General features: G+C 38.2%; 1 protein-coding gene across 1 annotated transcript in view; it reads right to left on the minus strand.

The window, feature by feature from the left end:
* Nucleotides 1-21,101, minus strand: part of pcdh9 (protocadherin 9) — a 209,771-nt gene that overhangs the window by 159,819 nt on the left and 28,851 nt on the right. The window contains exon 3 of the mRNA XM_079460750.1: nucleotides 4,350-4,451. Within this exon, the coding sequence (XP_079316876.1) occupies nucleotides 4,350-4,451 (102 nt within the window). The remainder of the gene's footprint in view (nucleotides 1-4,349; nucleotides 4,452-21,101) is intronic.

The raw sequence follows: 21,101 nt of genomic DNA on the forward strand, positions 1-21,101 counted from the left end.
AAAGTAGGCTACAAGCTCAATCCAGGATTTCCAAGAGGCACTACAGACAGAAGTGAATTCTTACAATGAACCACATGCTGTACGTTATGTTGTTATCAAAGATAAAACTTCCTGGTTTCTCGGTGCTGCAGACCTTAAAGAGTTAACATTCCTCAAATCCGTTAATGAGTGAGTCCATCAAGGTGTTGAGAGAAGGCATCACTCAATTCGGTCAGCGTCACAGAGCTTAGCTGATTTCCCTCTCACCGTTATAAATAAATTGGGCCTGGGCTGTCTTCAAACCACCTTGCCAGGACAGACGGTCAATAAATCAATAATGCGTCCACATACATGAAAAAGCAATACAAAGTTGCCATTTTCCTCCCTAAGCATGTTCCTACAAGCTGAGGAACGCTTCTCTTCTCCAGCTGACAGGTCTCTACTGCTTCATGAATATTCTGTGACTTCTTGTGGGAAAAGAAGATGGAAATGTGAAGGCTGGAGCTTCAGTGTCAGTCACACGACTCTGACATGACTTCATAATCTGAGTTCCGTTACACTCCAACAACAAATTTCCAGCGAAACCTGCTTATGGAACAACAATGCAATGAATCCGTCCAAAATATCCAATATACATTCATACATGCTTCAGGTTGCAATAGACTCCTTTAGTTTTGGTCAAAGAACTTTTATTGACCCACTAGCTATATAACGTATGCTTGACTGTCCACATAAAGACAGGCACAACAAGTTAATTGTGATTAAAATGAACCAAATCTACTGCAATTAAACTGAACGATCAACTCAATCGGTCCTGTTTTCATTATGATTCACTTTAACAACAAATATTGGTTGTAATATTGGTCCAAATGCTCAGGGGAGGCATAACTGACAGTGTGAAGGATACGCAACATAACAGCATAAGAGCTGCAGTATACAAAGCGTACTGAAAGATCACCTTTCGATACAAGAAACAGGTACGTTGTGCACTTCTATCCAAAGTAATGCATTCTAATGGATTGTGCGCGGCGTCTCGGGTGCAATTGACCCGAGGTTAATCATGACTCTGACCTTTGAAAAAGGACAGAAGAGGAAACAAGATATATTGCACATTCTCTCTGACCTCCAGACAACAAGCAATATGTTCTCTAAAAACAACCTTTTTCATAATACGCCTGTAATCCTATTAGCAATTCAACAGAATTACAGGGCAGTTTTCGAAGACATTTATCAAATGGAGGTTTTACAGCAGAGTCATACTTTGTGAACGTGAACAAAATTAACAAATTGTCTCTGTGCACGTATCCAAGAAATAAAGAATGAAAGGGAAGTCTTCTGAGCCCAACACTCTTGAGATGAGACAGTGACACACAGTTTTCTCGAAGTTTCACCACGCTTTGAAAGATCAGCTGTTATTCTAGTCTACTGTTACAATAACACCAACTCATGACGCTTCGTGGTCATATTGACAATTAAGTGACTTATGGTGACCCACCTTGAAACAAACCCTGAGCCCCGACCGGACCTCATGTAGTTCTTCGACAGGGCTAACTGGTCTGTTGACAACAGGGGTCAAATTAGGGCTTTCCCTCATGTTACAACAACCCAACCATCTGGAAGCCTACATTAAGATTCTTAAAAGACATCTTTGGCCTTGAATAGGAGCTAAAAAATGGTGCAAAATTGAAATTAGCCTCATGCCACTTTATACTCTGTACGATTTGCCTCCAGAGAAAACGAGAGGAAAATATTTGAAAAACGTTTTAGTCGTTACTTCGAAGATATTATTCTCACTTTTGGAATGTGAAACGTTAACATCCCATTCTCGTTTATTAAATTGATAAAAACAGCAAAAATATTGTTTAAACAACTGATGTGTGTTATGATTAAAAAAGTCATTTGTGAAAGTTTACCTGCATACATTTATAAAAAACATAAAATGAAAATGTATGTTATATGTAGATATTCCAATATATTTAATTATACACATCAAGTGATGCCAAACACGGGAGGTGTAGAATGAATGAAAGCTGGGAATCCGACGGGAAAACACTGGGAAACAAGCATGGGGACGGATGTGACTGACAAAAAGTTTGTGTTTACATAAGATACTGTATATACTGTAATTTTGTTGCTCACCGACAGAAACCAAACACATTATCTGATCAACACACCCTGCAGAAACGGCCGGCCCTTCCTCTCAACCAACGGAGATCCAGAAAGCGGGCAGAACAGATAGTTAGCCATCCCTCACTCCCTTATCGTTGCCTCTCTGAAGCATTAACCTCACAGAAGAGATTCAGCACAAAAACAAGGAGGCTCAAGAAGAGCCTATTCTTCCCTTGAGCGCTCGTTCTCATTATCAGCCGCACAACGTTCCAGCTAAACGGTCAATACAGCACTTTGGACACAAAAATAGTACTGTTGGCATTTAGCATGTTTCATCTTCTGCACCGAAGACCAGTCTCTTACACCTACACACTGTACAGTCTAAATCCCAATTTGTAGTTAGAAATGTATAGCACTGGCATGGTGTAGCACATAGATTTATATAAAGGTTACTCAATTATATTTTTCCTTCAAATGTCTAACAACATATATGGGGTGGTTTCCCACATAGGGATTTGACTCGTCCTAGACTAAGGTAAATGTAAGAGCTGTCCAAACAACTTGTACTAACATATTTTGGAAATACATCAGTGCATTTGGGTTGTCTCTATAAGCACACAAGACAGGTATTTTTGTAAGGCACTTTAGTTAAAACTACTTAAATTTTCTAATTAAACTAAGGCCTAGTCTTGGTTTAAAATAATCCCTGTCCGGGAAACCACCCCGTAGGGTTTTATGAACTACCTGTGAACTATATTGGAACACGGTTCCAAAGATTACGCTCAGTTTCACTTGTTAGTTTAAATCTAATGCTGTTTACGATGAATAAGAATAACATCCAGATTACAGTAATGAGGGTACAGTGCTGGGATTGGCTGCACTTTAAGGTTCTTTTATGCATTGGGACATTTGGCAGTATGCGGGTCGACTGTCCCTGGAGAATCCATATTCCCTCTGGCAGTGGGAAGCAGTGACACAGAAAAGAAAGGAAGATGCAGGGCACAGACATAGAAAAGTGTTGATTAGCAATGTAACCTATATACTTTCTCAAAAAGAAGCTGAAGGGGCACAGGGGTGGTGTGGCAACACAGTGTACCTGATGACGTCTTGGGTCAAAACATTGGTGGGAATTAAAAGAAATCAGCTTTTACCCAAACATAACGGTAATGGTTACGTTTCCTAATCCCACTACAAATGTTCCATCGCTTCATTCACCAGCCTCTTATCTACCTCTCTTGCTCTCATGCTCTCTCGCTCTCTGTCTCTCACCCACGCAAACCACGGATAGATTCTAGTAAACTCATTCAAGCTCCTACAAACAGCCCATCATAAACAAATAGAATACACACATAACCATGTCTTCATCACTCTGTAAAAGCAAATGAAACATGTAATTGGTGATTTATGTGTCTAGTATGAACTGGATTGCACCAAACTTTTTGTTATACAAAAGGGAGCGGTTGAAGAGTGGCAACCAAAAGCATTTGGAAACTAAGCCATATTTAAAATCGTCATTTTTTGATCAACAAATGTCCTCTTTGTTAAAAGTTCTTTGATAAAATGTTTCATCAGGTCATGCGGTTTGATGTTTTTTTAATGTGATTATACTAGCACACTAAATAATAAACAAAACAGTGCCCTTATACTTTTTGGTGCCACTGTATAACACATCTTCTGAATGCCCCTTAACAAAAGCCCCAGAGGTCCAAGAGCGCATTATAAACCAACCAAAGAGCCAATAACTAGCATTTCTATTTCCAGATAAATGGTCCTACAAAACAGAACATTGTGCAGCGATAAACACTTGCAAATGACAAGTGACTGACGTAATCGGTCAAGTGCTTTTCTTCAGATTAACGGTTGGACTCAGAATCGAGCTTAGGCATGCTATTTCTTTCTAAACAATGTTTTAATGACAGCAGAGAGCTAAAGAAAAGCAGAAAAACAAGCATCATTAAGTCTAGTGGCAACCAACCTTTAATGCAAACCATCCCAATTCCCAAAAGACCAGAATCCCAAACTCCAGTACATACTCAGGTAATGGGAGCAATGGGAGCTATGTGTGTTTATGTAAAATTAGCTTGGTTCTAATGATGCAGCGGTGAAGATATACGGTTGTTAGAGAGGTCACCGAAGAAACCCGTAAGCAGAGAAGCAATACAAACAAGCAGGTGAAAGGTGTGTTTGTAGAGATATACAGCATAATGATGCTACAAAAGCGGCCATCTAATCAATCTAAACAATTCACACGCATTACTCACCAGAGGTGTACAGGGTGTCCAGTATTCTGGGTTCAGCTCGGCTCTAGAACGAAGGTCCAGATAGTCAGGGTTTAGTTCGGTCCGGGCACGGGTAAGAGTTCCCTTAAAAATAATTAAAAAAGAGTTAAAAGTCAAAAGTTACAAAAGTAACAAGATCCAAAGACAGTACAGGTTTAGGGGAGGGAGCATTTGTAAAAATGGAAAAAATGATTATGGTAAATGAAAACACTCCGTAATGTGGCTATTGTAAGCTGCGCCTTTTAGTTAAAAGGTTTTGATATAAAATGGCTGCCTTAGAGTTTTGCCAAGATGGCTGCTTGAAGGTGTTGCCAAAATGGCAAACCCAAAAGAAGTAGAAGTTGCCAAGATGGCTGCCAAAGAGACAAAAGTGAGGTAAAGCAACCCCATAAAATGTACAAAATGTTGCTTTTTAGGTCTACTTGACGCCACTTTACTTGTGAATATTGACATAATTAAATAAATAAAAATCAATATATACTGTTTTTCTTCCCAAAATATTGATTCAGGTGAATTTTGGTCCAGAGAAACTTTTAAAAGACAGAATGTCAACATCAATCAGTGATGTTAAGTATTGCAAACTATTGGTGATAAAAAAATTGACAAACGTTTCAACCTCCTGTTTCCACAGAAAAATATGTCAAGACCGAAATGAAACTGCATTTGTTATGGACAAATTCTCAAACGTCTTTGAAAGAACTGAAAGAAACTTCAAATAACAATCATTATCAGGAGAATGAAAAGCAGAGAACTACCAACAGTTCTTCGATAAACTCAACTCCAAAAACATTTTTGACCCTCTGTTGTGTGCCTAATATTTTCCAGGGGAGCGTAAAATTACAGGGCACTCAATTTCCAAACACTTGGTCAACTCCAAAGCTGCCAAATTACCCACAGCTTTTAGAGGGGAGGCGAAACCGAAGATGTTTTCTTCTCCATGCTTTGTGTCCAGAATGACACAGACTGATTATAACTCCTTTGAAAATGAAATTGCCTTTATAGATGCACTCTGTTTGTGTTTGACAAACCTTTGCCGTGAATCTGAGTAAAATATCCTGCCTTCAAATCAATCTGCCCTTTGTTAGGTAATCTGCTTTTCTCTCGCTCTCTTTCTCACTCTCGCTTTCATGATTTCTTACATGCAATAGAGGGAGAGACGCATATGAAACAAACACATATGAGTGGTGACATTTCAGCTGATATTAAAGTGATACTCAAGCAGGAAAAGCAATCAAAAAGGCTTTGGTCGGAGTCCTGGCAGGCTCATTGAGATTCAGAAACAAAGCAAGAGAAGTCGAAACATATTGCCCAGCCATGAATTAAAACCTAAATGCTGGTTTCAATCCTGATTGAAAGAAAACAAAACAAATGAAGGTTTTCATATAGCCTATTCATTTTTATCTCTGCGCACGACGTACGACACTGAGGTAAAATAACAGAAGGCTGGCTAAGTGTTGCATACATTTCAAGGACACGCAAAAGACAGATGACCCGAAAATAACAGTTCTCCGTGATCCATTACGAATTCCTAGGAAATTGTTTATTTGCTTTAAAAAGAACAGTTTTTCATTTTCCACCTCTGTCCGTCCCTCGGCGAAAGACTTGAATCCGTGAAACGGCAGCGATGCGAAAAGCCTATGATGTATACCGTAATTATTTGTTGATTTACAAAATGGCCGCCCAGTAAAGAGCCAGGGCCGAAGAAAGCCTTGGGCATATATCACTGTCTCTAACCCCAGAATGCCTCAGAGAGCACTCTCTCCCACTTATACGTTGTATTTATCGCTTTCTTTCTCTCATCATCTCTCGACACTTTGCATCGCGAAATCTGAAGTTATACTTGTTGTGCCAAGGCGTCAAAAAGTCGTTTTTTCTCAGCCACCGTGTCTATTTATTTACTGTATTTGTCTGGGAGCTAGTGCCGCCCACACTTTGTGTTTTAATTAATGTCACGTTGACCCGGACAACACACTTTGGCAGTTGGCGAAGTCGCTTAATGCCAGCGTGATTCTCTCCTCTATCCATTAGTGAGCGAGCAGGCTGGAGAAACAAAGAGAGATGAGAAGACCTATTCTTACAGTTTTAAAAAAATGTTTTTACTTATATTTTTACAGTAATCTAAGTCTGGCGCATTCAGGGAGCGCGTGTAGTGTTGGGAACAAGCTTTCTGCGTTTGAGAGCTTTCTAGAGAGCAAGATGTGTGATCAAAGCCAGATAGAAGCTGCCTCCATCCTTTAAAACTAAGAGCTGTCTGTCTTTCATTCCCTCAAAGCATGTTCTACTGAACTCAACATATTCGTGGCTGTGAGGAAGTACAAAAAAGAGTCCTTGTGTTTCCAGTGTAGTTTAAAGAAAGGCTCCTATATGCCAAAAATGTACTGTAAATTGTAAGCGTAGAAGCCTTGGTGCTCCAGATTTTATCTCAGCCACACTGTTGCTATTGTTGGAATGTACATTATAAAAAGTAAATACGTCCGTTACATTAACGACTGTTTTTTTATAATATATATTTTTAATATAAAATAATATTTTCTATAATAAATATTGTAAAGTTAATCTATTTAAACTGATAAAAATATGAACTAATTGTCATAAATACGAAATTCTTTTGATATGGTTGCATGTCATTAAAAACAAGTTTTACTCTCCAGTCTCCAGATTTGTAGGTATTCGTATGGAAGGTATACTTTATTTAAATAAAAGTATTTAAAGGTGCTGTGTGTAATATTAAAATAATGCAATATAACATGCACAGCTATTTCTTCAGTGGTGTATAAAGACCTTACAAAATGAAGGGCTGAAGTAATATATACACCTCCGGTCCCCTTGGCATGGAATTCGCCATGTTGTTTCTATAGTAGCCCTAATCGGACAAACTGCTCTACAGAGCATGTCACGTAAATACGGAAGAGGAAACACCTGTTGACATTGGCATTGTTATAGAAGGAATGAAGGTTCTGAATGAACAGACTTCAGCTGGTTTGCTGGTTTGATGTAAATGTATTCAACATGGCTGGTACAAAACCTCTTTCGTTGACCTTTAAAGTGTTCCAGAAACTACTTCTGCAACTTGGAGAGCAAAAGATGAGTGCTAAAGTTCAGTCTATACACTAGATTTGAGACCTTCCGTGCACAGAAAATGTCAATTGCAAAAAAGGCAATTGCATGTGTGTTACCAATTGAAGTTTGGAATACCGTTAAGGTTATAGTTCACCCAAAAAATGCAGGAGAATGTAAATTACACACACAGAAAAATTACACGCAGTCACTTCTCCAACAAAATAATACATAGTCTAAATCCAGCTATTGCATATGTTTTTCTGGCTCTCCAGAAATGAGGCCTCTACTCTGATTATAGCTGCTCTTAATAACTACGATGGGCTTGATATGATCATATTAGTCATATTATGATGATAAACAACTAGATGCATATGAGCACCGAATGCACTTTTTTATCACAGTTCTTCATTATCATTCAATCTGACGACTGTCGCATCCCACCCGCTGTGATTTATTAAAGCAATAGAGTCCGGGCTCAAATGACAGCGGCAAGCTAAGACACGCTGACATTATAATTTGCCATATATCACACAAGTGCAGGAATATCATTACCAATTTATGAATGTGCTTAAGGGCAAATATTACTCTAGATCAAGTAGCCTTGGGCTTTTGAGGGTAAATACGTCGGCACGTGTGCGTGCGTGCATGAATGACAAACATGTAATGGTGAACGCATTGATTATATGTGCGTGTTCTCATTTACTTTGTATGGTTTTATTATTAGACCTCATCATTTATTCAGCGACCTTATTCAGAGGCTTCGTTCACAAGAAGTTAAGAAGTTGTGTTCAAAAATATCAAAGACACGTATCTGTGACCAGATTAGATGATATATTATAAATCAAGTGTCAACAGGGGTACTATAGGACACAATGCACGCCATTTAATACACATCTTATCATTTTAAACCTGTATGATTTTCTTCAAAATATTTTATTTTGTGTTCTGCAGAAGAAAGAAAGTCATAGAGGTGTGTGAATAAATGATGACAGAATTTTCATTTTGGGTGAACTATCACTTTAACACCCAGCAAAGGATGTTTTGACACTGTATTAATGTTAATGTTAATATGTTAAGAGAGTGATATCACTGATATGAATCCATTTCACTTCCATATAGTCCAGAATTTATTTATCAATTCATTTTGGTTGTCAAACTTCAAATCGAAACCGACAGCTCAACGTATATCTCAATATTGTACATGTAAGCTTACTGTTATAAATCCCTAATGTAAGGACGAAGTTGAGGATAGATTTTGAAACTAATAATGAGAATGCAAAGAGATGATCGCTGCCCTCTAACTAAAAATTATCGCTATTAGAAATTGAAACAACAAAATCCTTACTAATTACGTCTGTTCTAAATCCTGACCAAGAGAAACACAAAATCGAGAACGTGGCCACTGTAAGCGTTGGTATATCAACTTGTGAGCCGGTTTCGAGTGCCAGGCCGTGAAGGACGCACCAAAACCAAGCAACCATTTCTGGCTTTTCAAAACAGCCAAAGATCGCTCAAAATAATGATGCTAAAGGGGCTAAGGGACGCTGTGAAAAGTCACACAACTGTTTAATAAATTCACATTGATGTCTCAAGAACGACGGTGGGCCGGAACAAAAGGTGTTACAGGGAAACTGTGGCATCACTTAAAATGCTTCCTCGGTACGCGACCCTGCTGCGATCCGCACCTGTGCGAAAGAGCAAACGAGCTTTTCCGTAGAAACCGCACCGCCACCTCGACTCGAGGCCTCTTCATTAAAGCGCCCAAACCATTCAGCCTAATTAATCTTTTGAGCACACTTCACTTCTCTCCAGATAAGCCGTTCTGTTTGTTTCCCCGTGTGATAATCAGGCAAATTTCCAGTTACGGTGGCACACGTGCCTCTCGTCGAGCCCCACGGGTCATTTTAGCGAAACTGCGGATGACAGCAGAAAAAATAGATAACTAAATGCATTTTATTAAGGTTGAAGCTGGGGCAAAGAGCTCCTGGAGGACAGAAAACAAATAAGTACACATTGCTGTCTTCCTCGCCGAGTGTTTACCGACCGCATTACCTGCAGTGAGAGCTCATCACGGGCACGGCGCGGGGGGCCGTTTGATAATTACTAAATAGATCCTTTGCAGCCATCTCCAGCCACCGAGCGCGAGGCATTAGAGCTCTGATAAATGCCCGCAGGTTTCTCCGGTTACAGCTGCATTAATAGTTAACAGCTCAGTAAAAATCAATCAGTGCATTATCTGGTCTGCCTCCTGAGATCGGCCCGGTATGTTTAATATATTTGCCACCGTGTTTTATATATCGGCTTCATAATCGGCCCTTTACTTATAGTCTCCTCACTGTGCTTGAGTTACTGGTCCACCAGCTCTGCATTAATGAGCTCGTAAAAGAGGAGAGAGAGACCCGGAGACATCTTCTCTATCTTGCCTTCTTTATCTATATTCATATAATACAAATCTGCACACACAATAGATAAAGGTGAAAGAATAGCAGGAATCCAGAGAAAGAGAAATTGGATAACTTGTGTAGTGTACAAACATTTACTGCACAAGTAAGATATATATGTTGAATATAATAAATGCGTAGCCAATGTTTATATATTTACACCCACAGCCCTGAAATCTGAAAAAATATTTTAATCATTTGAAAAATGCTGACAAATCACAAATGTGTACAATTACACTTTGCACAAATACAACAAACACAAATTTGTGGTACATATTTACTTTTGTACTTCAATTCTATTCTATTTTATCGCATTAACCAGAAAGCAGCACAATCTTTCAAAAGTGATGCTACGTAAAAGAAAATATCGTGATAAACTAGACGAGTACTGATGTGTGCATTTCTAAACTCGGGTTTGGGAGAAGAGGATGTAAAGTTAATTTGTCAATGCCTGTCCAATAAAATAAAACAATTGAAGAGTTAACAGTATTTCTAAACTGTACAGTTGGTACAGTTATTTTTATGTAATTATAACTTGATCAAAATGACCCAACTGCAGTTTGATGGAGCTGGAATAAACAATAAAAAAACATTTTATTTAAAACTTTTTAAAAACCTAGTTATCTGTTTTACAAATGAACTTTTCAGTTATTTAGGTCATGACTTCACACAACAGTTGCCAAACATATCGCTAGAGAACAATACGGTACCCTTTGTGCCATGCTACCACCGTGGAGTGTAGTGTATAGTTTTTGTTATTTAAAATGTGACTATTCGTTTAACATAATTGATGTCTTTCCATCAGTATTTAATACAAATATATACATATTTCGGTAACAATATATCGTGAGCAGAACAAAATCCCATTTTTCGTAAACCAAGTCTCTATATATGGAAGGAGACAAAGAAATGGAGATTAGGAGAGCCCATTAGCGTTTGATTGCTCAACACTGGCAGCGATCAGTCTCTTCAGTGACTTTCACATTTGTGTTTACCGTCCCGCTGCTAAACCCATTTTCACGGTGGGCTCAAAACGACAATGTATCGACGTTCCATTTAAGATGACAATGGCCTGGAAGAGTCTCAAGCTACGAAGATGTGAGCAAAGCGGCAGATAAAAAAACAGCTGCGACGCCAGGGCCACCACTAAAAATATCCCCCCAATTATCCTCAGCACTTTATCATTCATGAATTAAAGAGGTTTGCTTTTTTTGCCGGGGCCTTTTACTTTGTACTTGAAGAACAGAAGCTAACACGCTATCTAACTCGGCAACCCCTCAAATAACCGTATGTACCCGGCTCGCTTTCAAAGCCGCTGCTCTTTCTTATGCAAAACACACCGTCCGAGCTGACACAAATATATTTATGAAGACTGTTTGATATGATAATTAATTAGCACCTTATAGAAAACCAAAGTCTACGCTCTTCAGGGAGAAAAACATACACACACACACACACAGATGTGAACTAGTTTGCATGAAAACTAATATCAGGGGTGCAATTGAGGTTACTGGAGGTCACGAGCGACTCCAGACAGCCCTGGTCTGTAATGGCTTCTGATGACAGAGAATATTCCGAATCAATCCTTCGTCCGACCGTCCACTCGCCCCGTTGGCTAGATGACACGGAAAAATGCTTTGAGAAATTCAAGATCTGAGCACAAAGCAGAGGAATGCTCGATCAATTAAGCAGTCGAGACAGGGGGACGGTGGATGACAGAGGTCTGCTGTTGTGCTGTTCATTCACAAGAGACGAAGCCTTTATCGATTTCTACCGCAGGCCATGTTCTCATCATTAGAGAACATTAGTGATCTGAAGAGGACTCCTGACCGTGATATTACTTAATGACAATGGGCCCATCCAAGCAGGTTGTAATAGGATGAATCTCACCAAACGTCTCAAGAGCATGTCTGGGTCGTGTTAAAAGCCAAAATGACGACAAAGAAATAAAACATTCAATTTTGGTCAACGAAAATGAAGCATGTTTGAGGATTTTTGGCGATTTTAAAAAATAAGGTTGTAATTTATTAACATTAGTTAATCTCTTAGTTAATATGAACCAGCAATGAGCAATGCTTCTACAGCATTTCATTTGAGTTCTTGTAAAAGAAGCAATATAGAGATTTTAGCGGCATCTAGATGTGAGGTTGAGAATTGCAACCAATGGCTCAGTCCACCCTTTCCAAGCACTACAGCGGCTCTCACAGGACGAAGATCTCATCGCGTTTTCGCTTCTTTTATGAATAAGATATCATTTTATGAATGGCGCTCTGTGGAGCAGTTTTCTGTTTAGGGCTAATGTAAAAACAACATGGCGAATTCCATGCAAGTGGACCCGTGGTGCATATAGCTCACTCTAAGGTAATATAAACATAACGCTTCATTTTTAAGGTCTTTCCACATCTCTGAAGACATTGTTATGTATGTTATTTGTATTGCTGTCAATTGATGCTCCCAAAAAAATTACACACTGGACCGTCAATAAATGCCGAAAAACTATATTGTTAATTGTTAGTTCATGTGAGCTAATGCAAACAAATACAACCTTATTGTAATATGTTTGCATTTTGCTTATTGTGATGCAAAATTCATAATACCATTTTTTAAATAGGTAATAAACATAACATTATCGAAACTTTATTGATAAATGCATTAGGGTGGTATTCATTAATCTACATTTATGATCATTAAAATTGTATTTTAGTAACTTCACATCTTAATTTTTTTATCTTTTTTTTAAGATGCGTTCTGTAGCTTTCGCCTTTCTGCTGTCATCTCCATAAAAAAAACTATTGAACTGCACTTATCTTTACTTGTGATGACTCGAGGACCTGACATTTCCTACAAAATCTGAATAACTTAAAAATCTTAATTATATTATTACTTTTTTAGATACTTATTTTTTATTTACTTGCTTAATCCGTGATTTTTGTTAGTATTTAAAAAAAAGATTTTTGTTTTCTTTTTTAGCTTTAAAGTAAAAGTAAAACAACTCAAATCTAAAAGAGAAATTGTGCTTAATTGTCTTGACAATATTGTTACGATGCGAAGAACAATTCATTTAGCTTTTGATCATTGTACACAATGTGACCTAGAAACATTTTGTGAGATTCATTCAGTTTCTCCATTCAAGTCTCTGAGACAACACAAAAGACACAAAATGACATGTCAAACAGCAGCAGTTATCGCGTCTGACAGTTTAGGAGTAATACACATCATAACTAAATAAATACAACTAGTTATTTGGAGTTATTTGTTTGAGCGAGACACTTATTCTTTCTGTTCATGAAGAGACATAAGAGCTGAATCTCCACAGAAATGCCACCCTTTACAATGCTAAATATATCAAATCAATTCCAGCTTATCTTCTCTCTTTCACTACAGTATGTCTGTCTGCCTCCACACACACACACACACACACACACACCGTTGCTGTATGAGATGTAAGGCAGTCTAAACGGCTTGTTTGGAATTATGTGTGGTAGATTCAGTGAACTGGCTTTGGAAACCCTGCTCTAAGGATCTGTCACAAAATCTTTGCTTTATGTTCATCCCCGGAGAGATGTGCGGTGTCCCGCGGCTCTCCCTGTTCCTCACTGGTTTAACCACCTGTAGTAACTCGTTCTCTTTGCTTAAAGCTCTGTACTGTTGTTCAGCACTGCCAGAACAAACTGTCTCTGTGGATGTTTATTTTGGTCCCTAAACCACACAAAAACATTAGGTTCAGGTCACATAGGTGCTGTGCTGTAGATCCTGTATGTCGTTTTGTTTTAGTCGGGAAAGGCGCTTGATAAAGAATGACATATTTAGGTTTTTCATATTTCCAGGTGTGGGACTAAATGGAGTGCTTATTGCAAAAGTAACTTTATTCTGTTAGATTGAAAAGATAAATGTTCAGCTAAATTTAGCGAAAGACAACAAAATACCTCAGCTAGCCTGAGCTGGTCTCCAGGCATGGCCAAGCTGATTAAGCTGGTTTGTTTTGATGGTCCAAGAGGAATCTTGGACACATGTCAACTGGTCAGACTGAGAGACCAGCTGGTCAACCAGCTTAACACCATCTTGTCCGGGCTGGGAGATATGGTGAAATTAAGTTCCACCTGCCACTCTTCTAACCCCAGCGGTTCCCAAACTGGGGCATGCAAACTTTTTATTTTAAATAAAGACTTGGTGTCCATACCAGGTTTTTGTATAGTGTACACAATGAAGATAATAAACAGTATAAACTAGTGTGTTCGTCATTTGAATAGGTGGATTCGCTTTCCAGGCTTTTAAAAAATCCCAAGCGGGTTATAATCGGTGTGTTTTATGTCATAGAGTAAAACATGAAGGTTTTGTTCGCCCCGACTTTATCTTCGACCGATTTACAAAAAACCCATTCAAAAAAACCAATAGCCTTTGGAACGATGTAACCGGAAGTCCTAAAATGCAAACTCGCTTCCGGGTTTTGCATACAAAAATACGTCATCTCTGTGCCCCCCTTTAATAAAATAAGATTTGTTTTATAAAAAATGCAGAATGTATTCGATGTTTTGTAAAATAGCTTGTTTGGTATGGGTTTTATTTCTTAATAAAGTTAAATCTTTATTCTAACAAAAGCATTTATATTTTACTGGTAACACTGTTGCAGGAGATAGATTTAGTTTTTTTCAATTTTTATTTGCATATGTGACCTTTAGGTAGTCATTATTTACATACTTGATAAATTATTGTTATAAAATTCATTTTAACGTGTTATGTAACCATTCCATCTCTGCGTATTTCAACAATGGCATTCGTTGAAAATAGACTGCAACTATATATAAATATTGGAGGTTTGTTCTGCTGGCCAGGGTCTATTGATTTCCAGTTGAGGAGTCCAGTAAGCACCGGTGTAACTTACCACTCACACCTTCCCCAGATAGAGCAGGGCAAGAATAGCAAGAGGTTGTTCCTCATCACCTCGGTATGCCGTGATTTACTATTTAGAACGTGAGATGACATACTTCACAAGAGTGTGTAAAATCCTCAGAGGTTGTTGTGGGGAAAATCTGTTGTGAACTATTAATCCGGGAGTGCACTTGATACTGATAATTTCTATTATGTAGAAAAGTGTTTCTGTCAACCGGGCCCCAATTCAGTCCAAGGCCCCGGGGCACGTATTAAAAAGGTCTTTAAAAGCAAATTCTCTCCACAATTACAGCATGTTCTATATTTCCATTAGACTAATGTCACCCGAGCTCTCGCTTAAATAAATGAGTTATATAATTAACCATCAAATTAATTAACTTAACAAGTGGCACACTTCAACCGCTCTGGAGGGGAAAGAAGATTTCATTCTCTGAAATCGCGTGGAATGTCGCTTCTGTCAGAAATGACACGTGTGGGCTGAGTTAGCGTTCCTCAGACTAGCCTCGCAACGCCACACTGAGGTGATCATTAAACACGTGAAAGACAGATTTGAGAAAGAGAGGCTTGCGGGGACAGCTCACTTCTTTCTCAAGCACTTTGATGATTCTTCAGACGAACGGGAGAGCGAGCAGTTTGTCAAATGCAGCGAAGGTGGCAATTGAAGAAAGTGTCTGTGCTCTCCTCCTGTGGCAAGAGGTGTCTTGTCTTGCTGCCTATTGATCGGCGCTCTGTAATGAAGACTCGGACAGGAACCGAAACGCATGTTGAACTGATGCTGAACACACCCTTATAATTCCTGAAAACATGATGCTATTCGGCTCCCCGACATGATGTGTGACATAACGGCTGCAGGTCTGAAAACCTGGGGCTTTTAAAAAATATTTTAAACTTAGATGCCTGATTTCACAGGCTTAAGACTAGTCCCAGACTAAAATGAAAGTTTGAGCTGTCTTAACTGAATATATATTGCCCTGACATTGTTTTGTCTCAAGATGCACACCGGTAATATATTTATCTAAGGCATTATAATAAAAGTGACTTAATTTAACTAAGGGCATAGTCCTGGTTTAAGCTAGAACCTTGTCTGGGCCAGAATAAATATAATTTTTGCTGATGTTATTTTATTTATTGTTATCTTTACACTTATCTTTTTTGCCGTGAACCGGCGTTAACAAACTAAGCAAAGTTTTTATGATTAAAGTATAAAATTGCAACTTGTAAAGCAAACCCTCTCCCCCAAAAAATATGTCATCATCATTTACTCAACCTCAATTCATGCCACACCTGTAACTGTATTGAAAATGAGTGCATCAAGATTTCCCCTAAAAAAAGTTCATTAAAGTATGCTATTAGTATGCTTATTTTACCCTAGAAATAAAAAGTTCACATTCAGTCTACTTTTTACAGTATGTGCTTACTTAAAAGTATAATTTACTCACGGAAAGTCTATTTAGCCTATACTTGTACACAATTTCCTCTGACAATATCGCAATAAAAAGATTAAGTATTCTAGGTAGTGTACTTCCATAAACTAAAAAAATTTACTAAACTTAAACGTTGGCCAATTTAGTCCCCGGTGTAGAAATAGTACACTTGTAAACATGTATACTACTAGTATGCTGGGATTAAATAAAATCTTTCAAAATACGGTCCCAAGATGTTTACTAGCGATTGTCCTGAGCTGTACTGTTAAAAAGCAACATGTATTTTGAAGCCTCCAAAATATAAATTTTAAATGGCTGTCAACTGAATAACATGTTTTTTGGAAGCAGAGCAGTGTTTCGGGATAACTCACGTCAACCAGTTAAACCCTTTCGAATGTTTCCAAAATCTGCTTAAGACAGTTCTGTAGGCCAAACGTTTGCTACTGGTTGAGTCGATATTGTGCTTTGATTGACCACTCAGAATGCAAAAAGCTATTGAATGGCTTTAAAATATTTGTGGACTTCATTCATGATACTCTAAAGGTGGTTTTACGTCATTTATTTTCAAAAAGGTTTTATCGGTTCAGAACAACTTTCTTTAAGTGAACCATCCCCAATCTTCTATACTCAAAATGACATTAAAGTGATTCCATGCATATAGTACAACTGAACAACTCATCAGCACAGTATAGATCCCAATATACCTTAAGCGGTGGATTCCCAGACAGGGATTATCTTAAATCAGGACTAGGCCTTAGTTTAATCAGGAAATTTAAGATGTTTTACCAAACATGCCTTACTAAAAACATGACATTGGTTGAAACATTTTGATTCAACACACAAGCAATGATGTATTTTAAGATCTGGCAGTGCTGTTTTCGAGTTTTGACAGCTCGAGCATTTATTATAGCCTAGGACTGTCTAACCCCTGTCCGGGAAACCGCCCCGAAGTATATTTGAGTAACATCACGACAAAATCTAGCGCTAAATAAAGACTTTGTTAGGCAGTGAGGATGCTTAACATATTGGATTGGCATCAAACGTGTAATTTTACAGAATTTACCGAATGCGATAATCTACGTTTTTTTAATGAAGAAATAGAAGCAGATCTTAAAAGACACAGTAAATCCAAAGAACTTTGATTATATAAAAACTGTGTGTATAGACTTACACCCAAAGACAGCAATACTCCGCATCTAATAATCGCACCTGAGCGATGGTGTTCCTCGGGTTTTTTTAAAGACGACGTCAAGCTGAAGTTTAACAGTCGAAAATCACTTCGATTTTTCATCTCATTAAATGAGGAATAATATAATCAGCATGTATCTCGCACTTGACTGATATTGGCAAGGAAGGAGTCTGGCTGAGCTTCATTTGCATCACAGGTTGGTAAAATGAATTGTCGTTATATTTGGACTCTCTTCTGCAAAATGAGGGTGTTGCGATTATTAAAAGCCTTGTTCCCCAGAAGTCTGCGTTTAAATCATGACACACCATTTAGCTTCCCATCTTCAGAGTCTGAAAAATACCCATATCTGTCTTTCTAATTGGCCTTTGTGCGTGCATGCGCGTGTGTGTATGCACAGAGATTTGTGATGCAAGCGGCGCAGTCAAAAACACATATTTGAATGCTTTGAATGTTTTCCCTAATTAAAATAACACTCCTCTCATTTTCTATTCAACTTCCTCGTACAAACTCTTGCATGTGTGTTTCTCTGCGGATAATAATTGACTCTCGTCCAACGCCTCCATTGTCTCTGCAGCCTTTGAAAGACTGATGGTTCTTGTGAATGACTTTTACAGTTATTAATACTTTTTGTTGGAGTAGGTCAATGCGTGAGTGTGTTTGTCGACTGAGAGAAATCTATTGAATGAGAGTGAATGAGAGAGATCAATCTGATATTCAGAAGTCACTTAGGGGCAAACTCACTAAATAGTTCTGCCACTTCTCAAAACCTCTGTGTTATTCGCTCACCCCCGGCAATCCAGTTGCACAGTGGCATCATTTCTATGTAAATTAGTCTTATTATGCGCTTTATTTACGAAAGTCAGCGCTAGCTGCGTGGCGTATTTACGACAGGGCTGTTTCGCTCACAGAAAGCAGGTAGTAAATAAAAGTTTAAAGTAAACGTGATCGTGGCGGCAGTAATTCATCAAATCATGACCGGATGATGTATTGCAGTGTTTAAATGATGCTGTACAGTCTCTGTCATCAATTTTCTGCATCATCAGTATCTATATTTCAGAACTTTTAAATTGGGGAGCGGATATATCATGTTAGAAACTTCCTTTATACTGTTATTCCTCTAGTCAACAGGGCAATAAAAACTCCCTAAGAGCTCATTCTTATAGTGAATGTTCCCCCTAATGTTTAAATGAACAGCCATTAAAAGTAGGGTTCCAACCGCTGAAGGCAATAGCTAACTCTCTCTCTCTCTCTCTCTCTCTCTCTCTCTCTCTCTCTCTCTCTCTCTCTCTCTCTCTCTCTCTCTCTCTCTCTCTCTCTCTCTCTCTCTCTGTCTGCCTGCCTGCCTGCTATCTACTTCTGCGTCTGTGGCAATAAAGACCTGTAAAGAAGAATGAGAGGAAATATCGAGATAGAAATCAGAAGATCCTATTATGTCTAACCCACTACAGATAGTGATGCATATAAACACAACACACCAAGAGCGAGAGGGCAACCAATAATTCAAAAAGTGACAGCAAATAACGGATATAATTCATCTTACAGCGGAGGGAAAGCAAATACATGCTGGCAAGAAAGATTTTGGCTTTTCGAATATGATGAACAGAGAAATAGACAGAGTCTATATACAGAAGGTGGATGTATTTGAGACCCAGCTTTTTGTAATTCTTGATTCTGATTGGTCAATCGCATATTCAATGTCCAAATATGTATGTCTATCGACCTTTACAATTGTCCCAGATATCTGTGATGGTTTCACGTCTCTCTCTCTCTCTTCTCCCGTGATATTATCATTACAACCCAAATCAGTATTTGCATTTATTTACTTGCTGTATTGCGTACATAGCCTTGTACAGTCAGCCAATCATAATCAAAACAACCCCTTAAAAGTCAATCAAGACCCAGATCTGTAAAAATGTCCGCACGAGTGTATCATCCTGCACATGTGCATGCGTGTGTATGCGTGCTGTGTGAATCTGTGAGTGACAGGCGTTTAATAAGGTGTAAGAATAAATGCGAGTGTGTGAGAGGCTGGAACACAGCGAGACTTTGCTATCATATCTGTTTCTGGCACCTGTCGATCTAAAATCATTTGTGAGTCTCCTCAGAATACTGTCAGAGTTGTGTTCATCTCTTTGAGATAAATGCTTTTAGATGCTTAGAATTTACAGTATGCTCGTATCAGATGGAGCTTTGTCCATCATAGCCACCTGCGTATGACACCGATGTAGTTCCTGAATATTCTTTACATTAAAAAAAAAGTTATTGATATGTTCTTCAAAAAAGCGAATGCAAGTTATACAATCTAAAAAATGTTGAGTGATTTTCAACCCGGTGTTGAATAAAAAAGGAACGAACCCCGCCATTGGGTTAAATTAATCCAGAAAAAGGTTTATATTTGCAAACCAGCCTAGTTTAATTTACAACCCAATGGTTGGGTTCGTCCCTTTTAAACCCAGCTTTTTTTAGATCTTTTTTAGGTTTTCGACTTCATAAAAGAGAGACTCTATTCAACCGAAATAATTTGGTGTAAATAGACATAAATGTATCATGTAATCTTTCGCTAAAACGTATGAAGTCATATGGTAATCCATCAGTATGTCTCTTGGAGTGTGTCAGATCTTCGGTTAAGATTTTGCATTCTTTTGATTTGCGATCCTGACAGTAATGAAGAAATTACTGTCACGCAACACAGGTGAAAAATGTGTCCAGTGTTTACCAAAACATCTATTTTCTCAATATCCATAAACATCACAAAATGTTTGTTGGGTTCATGCCTAAATTAAGCAAAAACAATTTGCCATAGGGATAAGAAAACTTAGTCCAAGGTATCCGAGGTGTATTGGAAGAAAAATTACGTTCTGCATTTTAGCTTTTTGGGTTTAAAAGATGTTGTTATTTATATTGGGAAAAGGGACTTAAAATCCTACTGGAAAAATTCAGATTCTATATGAAATAAAACCTGTTCAATGATATAGTACTGTAGTTTGTCAAGATTACATGATTTAAAAGTAATATTGTGAGGTACAGTAAATCTAAATAAAAAATGTTTTTGTCTCTACTAGAGTCCCAGATCAAATTTACAGGTAAAGCACCATAACAGATGGGTTTTTGCAGTAGTTAAAAGGTTTCTCCTAGGGATACACCGATACCATTTTTTAAAGTCCGAGTACGAGTACAGATATTTTTTTCTGGTACTCGCCGATATCGATGCCTGTGCCGCTGCCTGTACCTTTTCCCAACACAGTGAGACTAATAAAAATAGAAAAGCTTCATAATCACAAACAACTCCACCTTAAACACAAACTTCAAAGCAAATTTCACAAAAAAATTCTGTCAGTTCTCATGTCACATGAGGTATCGGTTAATTCTTACGAGTGCATGAGCTTAGTATCGGGCCCAAAACCGATACTGGTATCGGTGCATCCTTAGTTTCTCCCACTGCATCATGCTATACAGCCTTTTAATTTAAACCTTAAATCGATCAAATGATACCACAGGACAGTGCAGAATGCACACGTAATCTGATAAAACTCAAGATTAATTTGCTAAGAAATGACCGCTCGCTGCTTTTCTCACTTTAGAAAGCCCAGATTGCATGCTAACATTTCACTGTGAATGTTATTATTCTACTACGAGTGCTTTGGGATCCAACCAACTAACTACGCAATGACTCATCTGGTTATATTAAGGTCAGTCGAATATCCAAAAGACATAAATTCCTCCGAATGGT

This window comes from Barbatula barbatula (genome assembly GCF_947034865.1).
Source record: "Barbatula barbatula genome assembly, chromosome: 7".
Lineage (NCBI taxonomy): Eukaryota > Metazoa > Chordata > Actinopteri > Cypriniformes > Nemacheilidae > Barbatula > Barbatula barbatula.